Source organism: Physeter macrocephalus, chromosome 18 (genome assembly GCF_002837175.3).
Source record: "Physeter macrocephalus isolate SW-GA chromosome 18, ASM283717v5, whole genome shotgun sequence".
Classification (NCBI taxonomy): domain Eukaryota; kingdom Metazoa; phylum Chordata; class Mammalia; order Artiodactyla; family Physeteridae; genus Physeter; species Physeter macrocephalus.
This window is the reverse complement of record NC_041231.1, coordinates 85,331,302-85,349,072: the sequence shown is the minus strand read 5'-3', so window position 1 is coordinate 85,349,072 and position 17,771 is coordinate 85,331,302. Positions and strand designations below refer to the sequence as shown.

The window sequence follows — 17,771 nt, the reverse complement described above, 5'->3', positions numbered from 1 at the left end:
AGCCTGGGGCGGTTCCAGGGTCCGGGGGGGGGGATTCGGTGAGCGTCGCGGGGACCGTCTCACTTGCGGTGCAGCGGGGTGGGGAGTGGGGGCGGGGGAGTGGGGGGAGTGGGGGGCGGGGTGAGGTCGGGGAGGGTCGGGAGCGGCTCGCGGCCTGTGGCCACCACAGCACGTTCCCGCTTTTCAGTCTCTTTCCAACTCCCACCCTCTGCTCCCCCTGCTGCACCCGCCCTCCCTGCTTTCCTCTTCCTCACACATCCCCGTCCTCTGACTGCCCTGGGTGGGAAGGCTGCCCCCAAGACCAGGTTGCTCCCGTCAGAGGCGTTCAAGGGCTCTTGGAGGTCCGACGCTCAGGCGGCCACTTCCCACCGGTGTGTGGGGCGCCCTCCCTGAGCCCTGTCCTCTCCTCCTGTTCTCAGCTCTGCCCTCTTCCCGTTTCTGGCCTCGGGAATCAGGGGGCTTCCAGGCAGGCAGCGCTCAAGGGCCTCAGTCCTTGGAGTTGGGGGTCTCTTTCTAGTGACCAGGAGCTCTAGGAAGGGCCCAAGGGCCCTGAACCACACTTGCTACTGCTGTGGGCACCGTGGCCGATCCTGACTTTCACTGAGGGAAGCGACAAAAAATGTTTTCACATATTCAGATACAGGGAAGTCATTCTGGCTTACACATGAACTAAGTTGAATTTTGCACTAAGTAAATTGCCTCTTTGTGGCCTGCCAGACATATATTGTACGTCTGCTTTAATTATTAAAGGAAAGGGCACATTGACCAGAAGTAAAGAATGTCCATGTTAGGGACTTCCCTGGTGGCACAGTGGTTAAGAATCCACCTACCAATGCAAGGGACACAGGTTCAAGCCCTGGTCCAGGAGGATCCGACATGCCGTGGAGCAACTAAACTCATGCGCCACAACTAGTGAACCTGCACTCTAGAGCCCGCGAGCCACACTGCTGAGGCCTGTGTGCCTAGAGCTTGTGCTCTGAAACGGGAGAAGCCACCACAATGAGAAGCCCGTGCACTGCAATGAAGAGTAGCCCCCGCATGCCGCAACTAGAGGAAAGCCCGCGTGCAGCAACAAAGACCCAATGCAGACAGATAGGTAGATAAATAAATAAAAAGAATGTCCATGTTAAAACTAAAGACTAAATGCCCCTCTTTCTGGGACTCCAACGCTGGTTCACCTTTGATGATAAGACTCCCTTCCCAGGGGCCAAGGCCATACTGTATGTGCTGTATGTGTACATGCTGGTCTGTTTTTGTTTGTTTGTTTGTTTGTTTGTTTTTAAACCTTGGAGAAATGTAGCCCTGACTTGCTTAATGTTCTTTGTTCTGACAAGATATACAACTGCGCTAAAGGGGAATTCCTGGCGGTCCAGTGCTTAGGACTCGGCACTTTCACGGCCTTGGGCCCAGATTCCATCTCTGGTCCCGGAACTAAGATTTTGGCCCGGCGAGGCCAGAAGAAAAACAAAACAAAACACGACGACAACAAAAAAATCCCACAAGTGTGCTGAAAACCCTGCTTCTCCAGAGCAGTTTCTCAGAGTTATCTAGGAAGCTGGCTTCTGGACTAGTCCTTAATTTGGCTCAAATAAAACTCTCTATTCTTATTATAGATTGTTTATTGATTATTTTCACTGACAGAAGTTAGAGTGTGACAGCTTTGGAGCCAAGGGATTGTTCCTGTGATTTCTGTGGTCTGCACGCCGCACCTCGCCCCTCCCCCGCCAATGTTTACTCTAATCTTCTGCTGTGCCCGTGTTCCCACCGCTGATTCTCTCCTTGCCTTCTCCCCTGCCATCACTTGTGCCCCTTCAGGATTTGTCCTGCCCCTCCCTGCTGTCCCCTCCCCTCTGTGGTTCTCTGATCCCTTGCTACGGCATCCTCACCCTCACCCCCTTTCCCACCACCGGGTCCTCTCCTCCTCTCATGGCTCTTTTAAAAAATTTATTTTATTTTATTTTTTATTTTGGCCATGCCCCGTGGCTTGCAGGATCTCAGTTCCCCGACCATGGATTGAACCTGAGCCTTCACAGTGAAAGCGCCAAATTTTAACCACTAGACCACCAGCAGACTCCTCCCTCATGGGTGTTTTACCTGCAAGGATAAGACACCTGCATGGCTCCTACCTCCCCCCAGCTTTCACTAACCTTACATTTCTGGGGAACTTTTGCCCAGTGTGAATTCGCTCCATCCCCATTACCCTATTTCATCACCAGGGGGAGCTCTGGTGCTAATGATAACTGGGTCTTTATTTTTTTTTGCAGGCCCAGCGGCCATGGCTCACGGGCCTAGCCGCTCTGCGGCATGTGGGATCCTCCCGGACCGGGGCACGAACCTGTGTCCCCCGCATCGGCAGGTCCAGCCACCTCCCCACCTGGGGCCTCACCATGCTTCTTGCACTCTGGGCCCAGACCCACCGCTTCACCTCCACCAGGGGTACTGGCCCACCTTCCACTCTCTTAGGGCCACAGCCCAGCCCCTCAGGCCCCTCTGCCTCGTGCCTCACCCTCCCTTGAGCCCACCTTGTCCATGATGAGCCTGCCCCACGGGCAGCAGCCCTCCCTCTCCATCTCACCTGACCCACCTCTGACCAGGGATCCCTCTGATCCTGGGCCTGACACTGCCCATCCCTCCCCTCTGACTTCACCTCCCCTCACCCTGGGTCTTCCTGCCTCTCCCTTGTCTCCTCCAGGCCAGCCTCTCCCCTTGGCCTCCTGCCTGGACCCTTAGGGAGCCGGTGCCTCCCTGTCCTGGCACTTGTCCTGCATGTTTGCCCATCTCCACCCCTCCCTCCACTCCTCAATTCCCCTCTCCTTCCCTTCTCTTTTTCTTTTCTCCCCTGTGTTGGAAAAATTCTCATTGTGGTCCCTTGTACACGTGCATGTTCTGCATCCTCAAGACCTGGAGCAGGTCAGGACAGCAGAACTTGTCTGGTAAACGTTTGATGTGCACTTGTTTCCGGAAAGCTGTTTCATCTGCGGTTCCCCTTCCCCAGGATCACACAGTCTTCATTACAACCTCACGGTGCTGTCCCGGGATGGATCTGTGCAGTGCAGCTTTTTCGCTGGGGACTTGGATGGCCAGGCCTTCCTGCGCTATGACCGTGAGACAGGCAGGGTAGAACCCCGGGGACTGTGGGCAGAAGAGCTGGGAGCTGAGACGTGGGACACAGAGTCCAAGGACTTGACAGAGACCGGAAGGACCTCAGAGAGCTTCTAGCAGAAATCCTGGCCCTGCAGGAGGAGAAAGGAGGTGAGAATGGGGGGGTCCGAGACTGCTGTGAGGCGTTTCACTGGATTTGGGGGCAGGGGCCAGAGGATAGGGGTCTGTGAGTTCAGCAGGGTGGTGACCATGACTCAGCAGCACTGGGAAGACATGGAGGGGAGCAGGGAGGGAGCCCTCTGGCTGGAGTTTCTCACTTGGGTGTGAGGACAGAGGGACAAGGGGACTGGAGGAGTCACTGCTGGTGGGGTGGGGTGCAGGTGTGAATTCCCTCCGGGAGATCGTGGGCTGTGAAATCTGAGAAGACAACCACGCCTGGGGCTTCAGGCTTCTCTACCAAGATGGGGAGCTCTTCCTCTCCTGTCACCTGGAGACCCATCGATCTACAGTGCCCCAGTCGTTGGGTCCAACCTTGGCCATGGAAATGGAGAAGTCCAGGGACATGGATGGCTTTTACAGCAAGTATTACTGGGCCCACGTGCAGGGAGAGCTTTGTGGAAGACTGCGAGGTTATTTGGAATCCTGGACAGGCTTCAGGGAGACAACAGGTACTGCTCCTGGACCAGGGCCCTTCCTCTCCCCCAGACCCCTAGAGCCTCCCCACCCTGACTCGGCACACGGAGACCCTCCCTGTCCTCTGGGTGCATATATGCTCTGTTGGCGTGGTGTCCTGCAATTTCCTGCTCTGTTAAATCCCTATAGAAAGATGGGCAGGTGGGGAGAGGAATGAACCGCACCAGTGACAATTATCCAGGGGAGCAGTGGGCCCTCCGACAGAAACTGTACCAGGGAAGGTGGGTGTCAGGCAGGAGAGGAAGCCCCTAGACTGGGGTGGGCCCCCTGGCTCCCAGCCTGCCTGTCGCAGAAAGTTCCTTCCTGGTCCCCAAGAGCCCACCCCGCACGGCCCCCTCCTCAGCATCGACACGTGGATCCAAGACAGTGAGGCCCCATCCCAGCCCCTCCTCCTGCCCGGCTGAAGGAACTGCGCCCCAGGGTGCAGAACAGACTTGGAGCAGGTCTGGGGTGGACAAGGGCTCAGCCAGAGGTGGAGAGTGTTCTCTCCGTCTCCCTTAGAGGGAGCAGGGCTTGGCTCTGGGCCTCACTGGCTCTGTGCTTTCTCCCCCAGGGCCCCCAGCCGTGAACGTGACCCGCAGCCAGGACTTGGAGGGCACAGTCAACCTCACATGCTGGGCTTTTGGCTTCTTTTCCCGGAATATCTCAGTGGCCTGGTTTTGGGATGAGGAACACATGAGCCAGGAGGCCCAGCGGTCTGGGGGTGTCCTGCCTGATGGGAACGGGACCTACCGGACCTGGGTGACCATAAGGGTTCCCCAAGGAGAGGAACAGCAGCGTGTCGAGTGCCACGTGGAACACAGCGGGAATCACGGTGCACACACTGCGCCCTCTGGTGAGCCTGGGGTGATCCTGGAGGGGGTTGTGACCCTGGGTCAGAGGTCAAGGTCAGAGAGAGGAGAGCAGGCCTGTGGCTCTTGGGTGCCCGAAAAATATATAATAAGGCTCTTTCTCAGGAGAGACCCTGGTGCATCAGAGTCAGTGGCGGACCATCCTGGGTGTTGCTGCCTTTGCTCTTGTTTTTATCATCAGGCTTTTGTGTCCTTTGCTACTTGAAGAAGAAGAAGACAGCATCAGCTGTGGGGAGCCCAGGTGAGAAATCTGGGGAGGGAGTGTGGATGGGAGGGGCTCTGCCTGGGATGTAGGGTCCCCCTCGTGTCCCTCTGCACAGATATGAGAGGATGACAAGCCTCTGTTCCAAGAGCTGGACATTGGGTTATTTGTGAGGGGAATGGGAGCCACGTCTGCTCTAACCCCTTGGTCCTGCCCAAGGACAGGGCCAGGCTGGGGCCCTTAGTGTCCAGCGGGGCCTCTCCTTGCTCTGGGTGAGACTGGGCAGCAGTGGGGGTTGCAGCTCCTTTTGTTCTCATCTCTTTTTCTCTACTCTCAGGCTCGCCAGGGCTTGTCTGGGGAGCATGTGTTGGATCATGTGCTGGTTGGGAGCGTCTAGGTGATCCTGGAATCAGAGGGAACTTGAAGTAAAGTGTTTGTGACCTGGTGAGGAAGGGTTAAAAACTGAGGAAGAATTCAGAGGAAAGGTGATTTCCTGTCTGTATTTCTGTCCCCCAATTTTTCAGCCAGTATTAAGAATCCAAGTAGAAGAATAATAAGGCTCAAACTAGGGGTCAGTGGATGGTGCCAGAGCCCTGCCTGTGATGCTCCCTTGTGAGGCCCCACTTAGAGATGTTTTGCAACCCCTCCAAATCCTCCTCCATGAACTGTCTTCTGAGTTTTGTTTCCTCTGGGTCACTCCCAGCCTGCATCCTTCTCAAGTTCCCATCATATGCCTCCATACTTGCTGGAATTTCCTTGCCCATAATATAGAGGAGTAGTGAGCAGATACCCCTTGACCATTTGGGGAGAGGAGACCAGCCAATCCTTGGACAACTGGGGTCACTGATTTTATCTTACCTCCGGGTTCTTTCCTGTCCAGTCCCTCAGGACACAGTCCAAGGGCTCTTTAGAGGAGGGCACTGGGTCTGCGTTCTGTGGCCTCACCTTGCCCTCCCTGAGCCAGTTCCCTTGCTCATGGTGGTCACTGCCCTGTAGGTTTGGAGAAGGGGATGGTCACATTGATTTCCCCATAATCAGGTTGCTTGAGGGGAGAGGAAAAGAGCAGCAGAGCTTTGTGTTTGGCCAAGAGCAAAGGCAGAGCGTGGAACAGTGAAAGGGTGGCGTGTGCGGAGACTCAGCTCCTTCTGTTGATGCCACCTCTCTGTGTCACCGGCGCGCTTGGGGACGTAGTTTCTCATCCACGAGCCCAATTCCCTTATCATTTGGCCTTGGGCATACAGGGATGGTTGGTTACCCTGCCCCACAGCAAGAGGCTCTGTCCACGCAGGGCCCAGAGCAGGGGGCCGGGCAGCTCTGAAGCTGCTCCTGTTCTCACCTGGGGCACCCCCGCCCCTCCCCACCCCCCCCACCCCCAGGGAACATGTGCTCTGGTTCCCTTGGGGCAGAAACAGTTGTCTTGTATGTCACTGGGGCATTTGCTGGGAAAACAGTGTGAAGATCATGTGCTAATTTCTCAAAATTACTTTTTAAATTTTTGATGTCCCATACAAATGTTTATGATTTCAGGTGGCAAAGCTCAATAGGATTTCCTCCAATACTGACCTTGCGGTGCATATTAAATGAAAGAGGAATTCAAACGGGGCGCTGGCTGTGGGAGGTGGAGGGTGGCAGTGGCAGTCCCAGGGTGCAGAGGGGGCCAGGTACAGCCTCGGGCTGGTGGGGTCCCCCCCATCCACATTGAGCAGCAGATCCCTACAGGAAGGGAGGGCGGTCCTGGTTGAATCCCTGCCTGGAACAGGGCAGGAGGGACTGTGCAGCCTCAGCCTAGCAGCAGCACTTGGGGTGGAGCTGGGATTCCAGGAGCCGGTGGACCAGGAAGGAGCAGGGAAGCCCAAGTGCACCCTGAGAGCCTGGGCGGGGAGTGAGATTCGAGGCAAGGCCAGGCCTCTGCAAGCCAGGGGCGCTCCAGGGTCAGGTCAGGGGCAGGGCCTGTGGCAGCCCAGTTTTTCTAGACGGGGCTGCTGTCATCTGGGCTTCCTGATGGGCCTTCCAGTTAGGAGCTGCTGGCTCAGGGCTGGGGGCGGGCAGGAGGCTGCGCTGCAGGTGGAGGTCAGGGCCTGAGGTGGAGCCGGGCAGTGGAACAGGTTCTTGTGCAGGTCAGGAGGCCCGAGAACGGAGGAGAGGAAGGAGTTGTGTGTGCGTCCACTCCCAGGCCTGGAGGAACGCGGAGTCGGGACCCGTCTGTGACGGAGCCTCGCACTGTGTGGGGGATGGGTCCGGGCTTAAGGCGGGAGGGCTTTGGGTTTCCACTCCTGGATCTTGTCCTTTCGTCCTGCCGATCTTTGTCCCTGTCGTGGAGGGTGGTGGAAGCAGGGACAGGTGATGATGTTGGGGAGTCAGGGGAGGAGTCCAGCAAGGGCTGGTCAAAAAGGGGGCAAAATAGGCGGGGTGTTTTCTTCCCTCAGAGAAAGGCAGAACCTGACTTTGGAGCAACTGAAGGAGAATCTCTGAGGGAATAAAGAGCAATATTCTGCAGCCAATTGGTCATTTATTTATTGGTTTTTCCTTTTCCCCAGAGCCGTTAGCCTACAAGACCTGGATCAATGCCAGATGGAGCCAAGTGACCATAATGACCTCACACAACTGGGATTTCAGTCCTCGTTGTCAGACCCTGCGTCCATCAGTTCCACTGGGGGAGCTTAGAATCTGCCGCCAGAGCCCTGAATTCAGCTCCCTTTTCTGGTCTTACTAGCACTTTCCCTTTTGTGTGTGTTCTGTTATTTTTCTTATTATTTTTATGTTTTATTTTATTTGTTATTTTTTTAAGGTGTAGTTGATTTACAATACAGCACTTTCCCTCTTTTTTAATTTATTTTTTATTGAAGTATAGTTGAATTATTGAACACAATGTTGTGTTAATTACTGCTGTACAGCAGAGTAACTCAGTTATACATATGTATACATTCTTTTTCATATTCTTTTCCATTATGATTTATCACAGGATATTGAATATAGTTCCCTGTGCTATACAATGGGACCTTGTTGTTTATCCATCCTATATATACCAGTTTGCATCTGTTCATCCCAAACTCCCACTCCTACCCTCTCCCACCCTGCTCTCCCTTGGCAGCCACTAGACTGTTCTCTATGTCGCTGAACACTTTCCCTCTTGATGCTTCAGTTTCTTCATCTATGAAATGAGAAAAATAGTGTTTATTTCCAGTTGTGGTGGGGACGATTAAAAGCGTTCATATATGTGAGGTGGCTGCAGCTGCACTACACTAGTCACTAACTCTATTTTTGTTTTTTTATGTTATAATAGAATACATGGATAATAATTCTGTTATTACAAACAAGCTTTATCAGTAAGTTTCCTCACTGTGGCTTCTCCCAAAATGACTAATAGCAGATTTTTGGAAACTTGAGGTTCCCTTCACACCCTGTCACACCTGTATATGCATTACTTCATGTCAGCAATATCTGTATAATTTCATATTAAAAGTTTTAATTGCTCTTTAAATGTACGTGTCTGGTCTGTGTTTTATTTCACGTGTCTGGGAAGAGACAGTGAGTAAGATTCTGGGGAGAAGGAGAGGTCTATCTCTCTGCCTTGAAGCGGCACTAAAAATTCTCCACCTCTCCCTCCCCTCCAGCTCCCAGTGACTGACAGCTTCACAGCAAAGCACAAAGGGCTGGGAGAAAATGCACGTGGGGCCAGTGTTCAGGGGCTGACCCTGGGTGGGGGACTCTCCCCTGAACAGTTGTAACCTTCATGTGATGAAGCAGAGCTGAAGGGTGATATCAGGGGAGGGAGACAGGGACAGGGCTTTGGGGTCTCCTGATTATGAGGAATAGGGGTCAGTCTGCTTCTAGGGTGATGTGACTGCTGGGAACCCTTGGGCTGAGGTGAGAGAGTAAAGGAACCCAGAAGGTAGGGGAATCAATCAAGCATCAGCATCTCCCTCCATCAGTTCAGACTGATTTCTGCAGGGCAGATGGGGAGGTGAGATTTCTCCGTCTGATCCTCAGTCCTTCCTGACTTCTGGTCTTGGGGCACACAGGTGAGTGGTGCTCTTCTTGGTCAGGACAACCTTAGCCCCACCCGGGTAAAGCACTGCTGGCAGAGTGTACTAGGGGGCACCTCCCACAGACTTGAGGCAGCTGACAGGAGCGCTTTCTGCAGCAGGACCTGCCTGGAAGCAAGAAGGTAATGAGGGACTCTAGTCAGGTACTGTTCCCTCCGTGCCTGGTTCACAGGGTGCCCAGTAAGGTAACAGGGAAAGAGAATTCATTCATGCATCTATTTATCCAGATAGGTGTATACAGATGTATTCTTTCATGTTTTTATTCCGGGTTGATGTCATTCACACACTTATGGCTGCATGTTTCCATTCGAGTATTCTTGCATTTTAGTCAGCTCTCAAGTGTCATTTGTTGTACTCAGTTGTCATTAAGCATAAACTTTCATACTTGTTCATTTTTGTGGTTTGTTTGTTTGTTTGTTTGCCGTGCCACACAGCTTGCGGGCTCTTAGTTCCCCGACCAGGGATTGAACCCGGGCCCACAGCACTGAAAGTGCTGAGTCCTAACCGCTGGACTGCCAGGGAATTCCCAGTGTGGTTAATTTAATCTGTAAATTAAGAGGTCAAATATCTGTGCTAGCTTTCTCATGAAATAGACTATTATTGTAGTCCTCTCTGATTCTTCTCAATTTCTGCCTTCCCAGAGGTGACCACTTTCCGTATTTTTTAGCTGATTCTTTTGGCTTTTACTTCCAAGTCTCTAAACAAAATGCCTTGTTAGAACTGTTGCTTGATTTTTCTGTTGCAGCCACTGTCTGTCGCATCACACAGTGGCTGATGCAATAGTTAATAGTCATTGTTTTCTTTCACGCTTCCCATTCCTTCATTTTCCCAGTTTATTTATATAGTGATCATGTTTAGTTCATTCAGCTTTTTCTTTTACATGACTAATACACTCATATGTAAACTCTACTACTTCTCACTTTCTGCACAACCTCTTGTTCTCCTTGAGTTAATAATTGCCTTTGTTTTTGTCTGATTATTTTCTGTGTAGCTCTCATTAATTGAACTTTGATGTTTCTTCTATTTATATGATTCTTTCAAGAAGTGAGGCTACTTTGGGCATTCTATCAATTTTTCCTTTTTGGAGATAACCTCCTGGGACCTTCTGATGTGCTCCCACCTGGACTGGAATCTTCTACATCTGGAGCAGAGCCACCCTCCCAGGATGTCCCTCCACCACCATCTGGGCAGTGCTTTAAAGTGCTGTGGATACTGTACAGCACAGGGAACTCTGCTCAATACTCTGTAATGGCCTATATGGGAAAAGAACCTAAAAAAGAAAAAAAGAGTGGATATACGTATATGTATAAATGAATCACATTGCTGTACTCCTGAAACTAACACAACATTTTAAATCAACTATACTCTAATAAACATTTTTTAAAAATAAGTAAAGTGCTGTGGAGTCACCTGAGCATCCCGCTAAAATGCATACTGAGTAAGGATGTCAAGGATGGGACCTGTGAACTTGGTTTTCTATCCAGTAAGTATAATGCTGATTCTGCTGGTCCATGGATGACAGATGAGGCAGAAAGGATCTCTCTGTCTTTCTCCTGTGTTGTATGTCCAGTTTTCTGTAGCCTACACCTTTCTCTCTTTTTTAAATATAGGCCTTACTAATACATTTTAATCAAGGAAGTAATGTGTTTTGTTTCTCAATGAGTTAGGCTTAATTAATTTTATTGTAGTAAAAAAACATATAACAGAAAATTTACCAGCTTAATCATTTTCTAGTGTACAGTACAGTGGTGTTAAATATATGCACATTGTTGTGCAATAGAGCATTAGAACTTCTTCGTCTTGCAAAACTGAAACTTTATACCCACTGAACAAAAACTACAATTCTCTCTCCCTGCTGGCCCTGGCAGCCACCATTCTCTTTTCTGTCTCTAAGAGTTTGATTACTTTAGACCCCTCATGTAAGTAGAATCATGCAGTACGTGTCTTTTTGTGACTGGCTTATTTCACTCAGCATAAAGTCCTCAGCGTTCATCCATGCTGTAGCAAATGACAAGACTTCCTTCCTTTTTAAAGCTGAATAATATTCAATTATATGTATATATATCACATAATCTTTACCCATATATCTGTCAATGCACAGTTTGCTTCTGCCTCCTGGCTTTTGTGAATAATGCTGCAATGAACATGGGTGTGCACACTTTCTCTGTTTTATACCCTCTCTCATTTTGGTGGAATTAATATTTTAGTAGTTTCTTATCAACATATGTTTGAAGTACATGTTGCATGTTTCAAAGTGTATTATTCTTTGGCTTGATGAATAGTTTGGCTGAAATTTGGAGGCACTGCTCCATGTTTTTCTTTCTTCTTTTGAAGAAACAGAGAGAGACAGAGGGAAAGAGAGAAGGCAGCAGGGCAGCCGCTGCTCATAGGGTCTCTGAATCTCACACATTAATTACCAGACTCTTTCTGCCCTGCCTTCCTTCTAGCAGTGTCACCAGAGCACTTCTTAACTCACTATATTACAGTAAGACAAATTTGGCATTAGTATGATGGGTCAATGTTGTAATATGAATAAATTCTTGTTGATATTTTGTCCGAGTGCCCAAAATCTGGTAGGGTCCTGGAAGGAAACAGTTGGCCAAATCAAAGAGATAGGTGGAGAGAGTGTAATGACCACGCTATTTACGGAGCTGTAGGCAGCTAATAGCAATAGAAGGCAGAGCGCCCTGGAACTAGAAAAAGCCGGAAGCTGTTACCACCTCTAGACTGAAGGGACAGCAGAAGGCATTTGTTTTTAGAACCCAGCAGAGCTGTAGCCTCTGAGAGGGGTCACCGAACAAGTGTTACTGCTGAAGGGAGAGGAATGCAGGCATTACTGTAGCGCAGCCCTGGAGGAGAGAGTGGCCAGCAATGCCTTGGATTCTCTCCTCCCACACAGTGGTCCCTGAAGTGCCTGCTAATGGCAAACCCAATCAGAAGCCAGAGAGCAAAGACCCCAGGTGACGTGTTCTATGAGAATAACAGGAAATATAAGTGATGCTCCACAAGCGGTTCAAAACCTAGAGAGTAGACAAAGAACAGTTAGGATGTTGAGATTATGCAGATTCTGTGAAATTAAAGACAAGATGTGTGTCTTCAATTATAAGAATAAATGTTGGAAAAATGACAGACATTAGGCTTATTCTATATGGCCCCATGGGTTATGTCTAGGTGAAAGGGAGAGGAAATAGCTACAGATATTCATAAAGAACAATCTCCAAAGCCAGAAGGTGATGAGGTCTCCATTAATCAGGATGGACGAACACAGACTGGACAACCACTTAAAAGGGACCTATGTTCATTTCGTGGGATGTGTATCAGAGCGTAAGCCTAGAGACCAATGTCATGGTGGTAAATGAGAGTGGGTTCCTCAGATTCTACTAGCACGTGAGAGCTCATGGCCTGTAAGTATTAACCTGATGGAAAGAGGGACTGTTAACTCCCCTTGAGTTCGCCCCCATAAAAAGTCGTGGTCCTGAGCTAACTTGCTTATCCCATTGAATACTTATTTAACATGTATTTTATGTTCCTGACGAATCTTGTGTTTGCCTTCACTTATATGCTTTATATTCCGCAAGGATCACATATACTCATCTGTTAGATTTTCATTTGGAAATCCTCTCAACAACCCTACAAGTTCCACCTGACACTAGGAATTATACGGAACAGGTAATAAACGTGTTTTTTTTTTCAATCACTCATCCGTTTTCCTATTTTTAAGATAAAAATTGTCCAATAATATCTCTGTATATCTGAGGTCACTTCCACACAGCATTGTGTACTTTGTGAAGTAATCAGCTGGGTTATTTGTAAAAAACAAAAGCAGTCTTACTCTGTGGGAAAAGGGAATGTGTTGGGAATAACGGATATAGATTATAGACTCATAGGTGCAGCCGAAGAAGTAAGGCTCAGGGCAGGTGGGAGCCAGGGCAGCGCTGGGACAGGGGCAGCAACTACTGATCCTCAGTCTCATTGAGGACCAACCACTGGGTTAAAAAATATAATACCGCACAATGTTCACACTCTTGCACTAGCTCAGGGTTCACTTTCCTGTGACAGCATATCCAGTCGGTCTAGCTTGGGCCTGCTGTCCACTCCTTCATTAAAAGAAGCAATCAGGGGCTTCCCTGGTGACGCAGTGGTTGAGAGTCCACCTGCCGATGCAGGTCGCTGGGTGAGCAGTGACATCTGTGCCCAGCAACAGGGGCGAATGTTCCTATGTGGGACCTGGCCTAGGGTGGACACTGTGGATTCTGTTCCCGTGGAGCCTCAAGCCTGGTTCTGTGGCCTTCCCAAAATGATATGAGCCCCCATATCATATATATATGGCACTTTAGGCCTAAATTAGAAAAATTTTGGATCCTATTGTTTGCTCCAAGAGTGAGTGAGAACTCAATCTGGAGAATAATTTCAGAGAGCAAGGATTTCCTTATGCTGAACTGTGAACCACTTCCTAAGTCTTCCACCCGACTATACCCCTTGGTAGAGAGAACTACATGTATTCCCCAACATCACATCTCATAATTGACAATATAGACAGCCGTAGCAGGAGAGGGTCTTTGGGGCTGGGGTTCAAGAGGAAGAGGCCTCAGATGCCTCTGCATCTGCACTGTTTTTCCCCCACATGTTTAATGGTTTTAACAAGTTTAACCCTTCAGTTCCTATTTGCAGCACCCAATATTCCTTGGAAATACCAGACAGACCCAGCAATGGCCAACAGTAAAGTTCAGACCTCCAGAGTTTAAAAGTTCAGGTTCTCCAACCATTCTACGTTGGAGTGGCACTTGTCCAAAACTGGTACTTCCCTATAGTTGGGGAACTTTAAATGTACCAGTGGAAAAAGCTTTTTCCTGTTCAAGGGGAAGAAAGAAAATCATTCCTCAAAACCCAGCAGATCGGGCTGTGAGGTCTCTTCCTGTCCCAGCTCTTCAGGCTTGTGTCTCGCAGTGGAGCAAGAGACCAAAATCTAACCTGAGTTACAAGAAACAAGGCAGTGATGGGTATAAAGGGAGTGACCAGGAGCAACAGATTCTCCTTTACCTCTCACGTCCAATATATGTGCTTCACTGAACAACAAGAATAACAGGTCCACAAAATACAACAGCTAGAATTACAAAAATCCACTCATCCAAGGGTGGTGGAAGGCTGGAAGGGGAAGTGGGAGGGTAAGAGGCACAGGAAGAAAGAGTATTCAAATCAGCCCAGGCACAGGGGCTGGCAAATGCTAGCAAAGAGTTGCAGAAAAACCCGTGGTCAATAAAAACAAACAAACAAACAAAAACCTGTCGTCCTTTCAGACTCACAGGTGTTGAAAATCCATACTGGTGCCCGGAAGATTCTGCCTCATGTGCACCAGAAACAGAAGTCCCGATGCCTCAGAGAGAAGGGACTATGCACAGGGCGCTGGGTAGAGTGGATCCTGCCTTCCCTGGTGGGGGAGGGAAACAAGGGAAAGAGCTGTCACAGGGTCCTTCCCATACCACCCATCCCCTCTGGATGGCAGGCGACTCAGTGCCCGCAGCCTGACGTTTGGCAGGCGTGCATCTACAGCTCCGTCATCTGATTCTCCTACTTCCATCCCATTACGTCTCAGAGTCAGAGTGCCTCTTCTTCCCTTGGTTTGTCTGATGGTTAGGCCAAAAAGTTATGAAAGTGATCATATAATAAGTCTCAAATTAATACTGTGATTTCTAGGGTAACTAATGGAAAAATAAAAGAATGTGTAACTAGAAAGTCAATTAAGAAGACTACAATAATGAAAAGTTTTCACCTTCCTCCATAAAAGAGGAAAACCCACTTTCCCAAACATTCTTGCAGGTGGACACAGCATGGAGCTCAGGCCCCACCACTCAGGAGACCACATTTCAGGCTCTACTCAGGACGTGGTGACACAGAGAGGCTGGGACCGAGCAGAACGCATTTGGCAAGGCTGCTGTGAGTGGGAGTTACACAACCTCCAGTTGTCAGCAGCCGCAGTGACAGCCGTCCTCGCCGCAGGGTCCACGTCCAGCATGCGGGGCTCGCTGTGCGAGCAGTGACATCTGTGCCCAGCAACAGGGGCGAATGGTCCTATGTGGGACCTGGCCTAGGGTGGACACTGTGGATTCTGTTCCCGTGGAGCCTCAAGCCTGGTTCTGTGGCCTTCCCAAAATGATATGAGCCCCCATATCATATATATATGGCACTTTAGGCCTAAATTAGAAAAATTTTGGATCCTATTGTTTGCTCCAAGAGTGAGTGAGAACTCAATCTGGAGAATAATTTCAGAGAGCAAGGATTTCCTCATGCTGAACTGTGAACCACTTCCTAAGTCTTCCACCCGACTATACCCCTTGGTAGAGAGAACTACATGTATTTCCCAACATCACATCTCATAATTGACAATATAGGTACTCCCTTTTCTTTCTGAAAAAAAAAAAAAAAAAAAAACACTTTTAAATGTGGATTTAAGACCCTTCTCTGGCCACTCCCTGTCACTGACCTTGGTGGTTCCCAAAGTGGCTGAGCACCAGGATTGCTTGTGGGGCTTCTTACAAAATGCTCAGGCCTCTCACCAGGACCACCTTCTCAGAGTATTAGGCACAAGATCAAGGAAGAACTTATTTAGCAAGTCCTATGCGTAAAGCTGATGCACAGCCATGTGGGAATCCTGGTCTACGAACGTTCTTGCTACTAAAAGTGTGATCTGGGGACTTCCCTGGTGGTCCAGTGGTAAAGAATCTGCCTTCCAATGCAGGAAAAAGAAGTAATCAGTATTGATCAACAGCCCTCCCGGCTGTATCCAGGTGGTATATCATAGTTCCCTAAAAGCAAACTGGGGTGCACTAGCAAAGAACAGGCATGATATATAAAAACTTGTAATAAATATTCACTGCACAGGTGAAATAGTGGATTCCTTTTTAAAGACAAGACTCAGAATCCAGATCATCCTCAGGTAGATGCATATGGTCACTGAGCATGACCCCGGTGTGACCAGGGAGGTGACCTTCGGCTGGGTCTGGAGCATCTCAGTTCTAGGCCAGGGACAGCCGTAGCAGGAGAGGGTCTTTGGGGCTGGGGTTCAAGAGGAAGAGGCCTCAGATGCCTCTGCATCTGCACTGTTTTTCCCCCACATGTTTAATGGTTTTAACAAGTTTAACCCTTCAGTTCCTATTTGCAGCACCCAATATTCCTTGGAAATACCAGACAGACCCAGCAATGGCCAACAGTAAAGTTCAGACCTCCAGAGTTTAAAAGTTCAGGTTCTCCAACCATTCTACGTTGGAGTGGCACTTGTCCAAAACTGGTACTTCCCTATAGTTGGGGAACTTTAAATGTACCAGTGGAAAAAGCTTTTTCCTGTTCAAGGGGAAGAAAGAAAATCATTCCTCAAAACCCAGCAGATCGGGCTGTGAGGTCTCTTCCTGTCCCAGCTCTTCAGGCTTGTGTCTCGCAGTGGAGCAAGAGACCAAAATCTAACCTGAGTTACAAGAAACAAGGCAGTGATGGGTATAAAGGGAGTGACCAGGAGCAACAGATTCTCCTTTACCTCTCACGTCCAATATATGTGCTTCACTGAACAACAAGAATAACAGGTCCACAAAATACAACAGCTAGAATTACAAAAATCCACTCATCCAAGGGTGGTGGAAGGCTGGAAGGGGAAGTGGGAGGGTAAGAGGCACAGGAAGAAAGAGTATTCAAATCAGCCCAGGCACAGGGGCTGGCAAATGCTAGCAAAGAGTTGCAGAAAAACCCGTGGTCAATAAAAACAAACAAACAAACAAAAACCTGTCGTCCTTTCAGACTCACAGGTGTTGAAAATCCATACTGGTGCCCGGAAGATTCTGCCTCATGTGCACCAGAAACAGAAGTCCCGATGCCTCAGAGAGAAGGGACTATGCACAGGGCGCTGGGTAGAGTGGATCCTGCCTTCCCTGGTGGGGGAGGGAAACAAGGGAAAGAGCTGTCACAGGGTCCTTCCCATACCACCCATCCCCTCTGGATGGCAGGCGACTCAGTGCCCGCAGCCTGACGTTTGGCAGGCGTGCATCTACAGCTCCGTCATCTGATTCTCCTACTTCCATCCCATTACGTCTCAGAGTCAGAGTGCCTCTTCTTCCCTTGGTTTGTCTGATGGTTAGGCCAAAAAGTTATGAAAGTGATCATATAATAAGTCTCAAATTAATACTGTGATTTCTAGGGTAACTAATGGAAAAATAAAAGAATGTGTAACTAGAAAGTCAATTAAGAAGACTACAATAATGAAAAGTTTTCACCTTCCTCCATAAAAGAGGAAAACCCACTTTCCCAAACATTCTTGCAGGTGGACACAGCATGGAGCTCAGGCCCCACCACTCAGGAGACCACATTTCAGGCTCTACTCAGGACGTGGTGACACAGAGAGGCTGGGACCGAGCAGAACGCATTTGGCAAGGCTGCTGTGAGTGGGAGTTACACAACCTCCAGTTGTCAGCAGCCGCAGTGACAGCCGTCCTCGCCGCAGGGTCCACGTCCAGCATGCGGGGCTCGCTGTGCGAGCAGTGACATCTGTGCCCAGCAACAGGGGCGAATGGTCCTATGTGGGACCTGGCCTAGGGTGGACACTGTGGATTCTGTTCCCGTGGAGCCTCAAGCCTGGTTCTGTGGCCTTCCCAAAATGATATGAGCCCCCATATCATATATATATGGCACTTTAGGCCTAAATTAGAAAAATTTTGGATCCTATTGTTTGCTCCAAGAGTGAGTGAGAACTCAATCTGGAGAATAATTTCAGAGAGCAAGGATTTCCTTATGCTGAACTGTGAACCACTTCCTAAGTCTTCCACCCGACTATACCCCTTGGTAGAGAGAACTACATGTATTCCCCAACATCACATCTCATAATTGACAATATAG

At 49.3% G+C, this 17,771-nt stretch overlaps 1 protein-coding gene across 1 annotated transcript in view; it reads left to right on the top strand.

Annotated features, from left to right (window-relative positions):
- The window catches only part of LOC102985514 (MHC class I polypeptide-related sequence B-like), an 8,650-nt gene extending 341 nt beyond the window's left edge, over positions 1-8,309 (top strand). Inside the window, 7 exon segments of the mRNA XM_028479744.2 lie at positions 1,335-2,436; positions 2,996-3,193; positions 3,196-3,252; positions 3,483-3,770; positions 4,349-4,630; positions 4,828-4,887; positions 7,386-8,309. Coding sequence (XP_028335545.1) covers positions 2,388-2,436; positions 2,996-3,193; positions 3,196-3,252; positions 3,483-3,770; positions 4,349-4,630; positions 4,828-4,887; positions 7,386-7,561 — 1,110 coding nt within the window. The 5' untranslated portion in view covers positions 1,335-2,387 and the 3' untranslated portion in view covers positions 7,562-8,309.
- Positions 8,310-17,771: the final 9,462 nt, after the last annotated feature.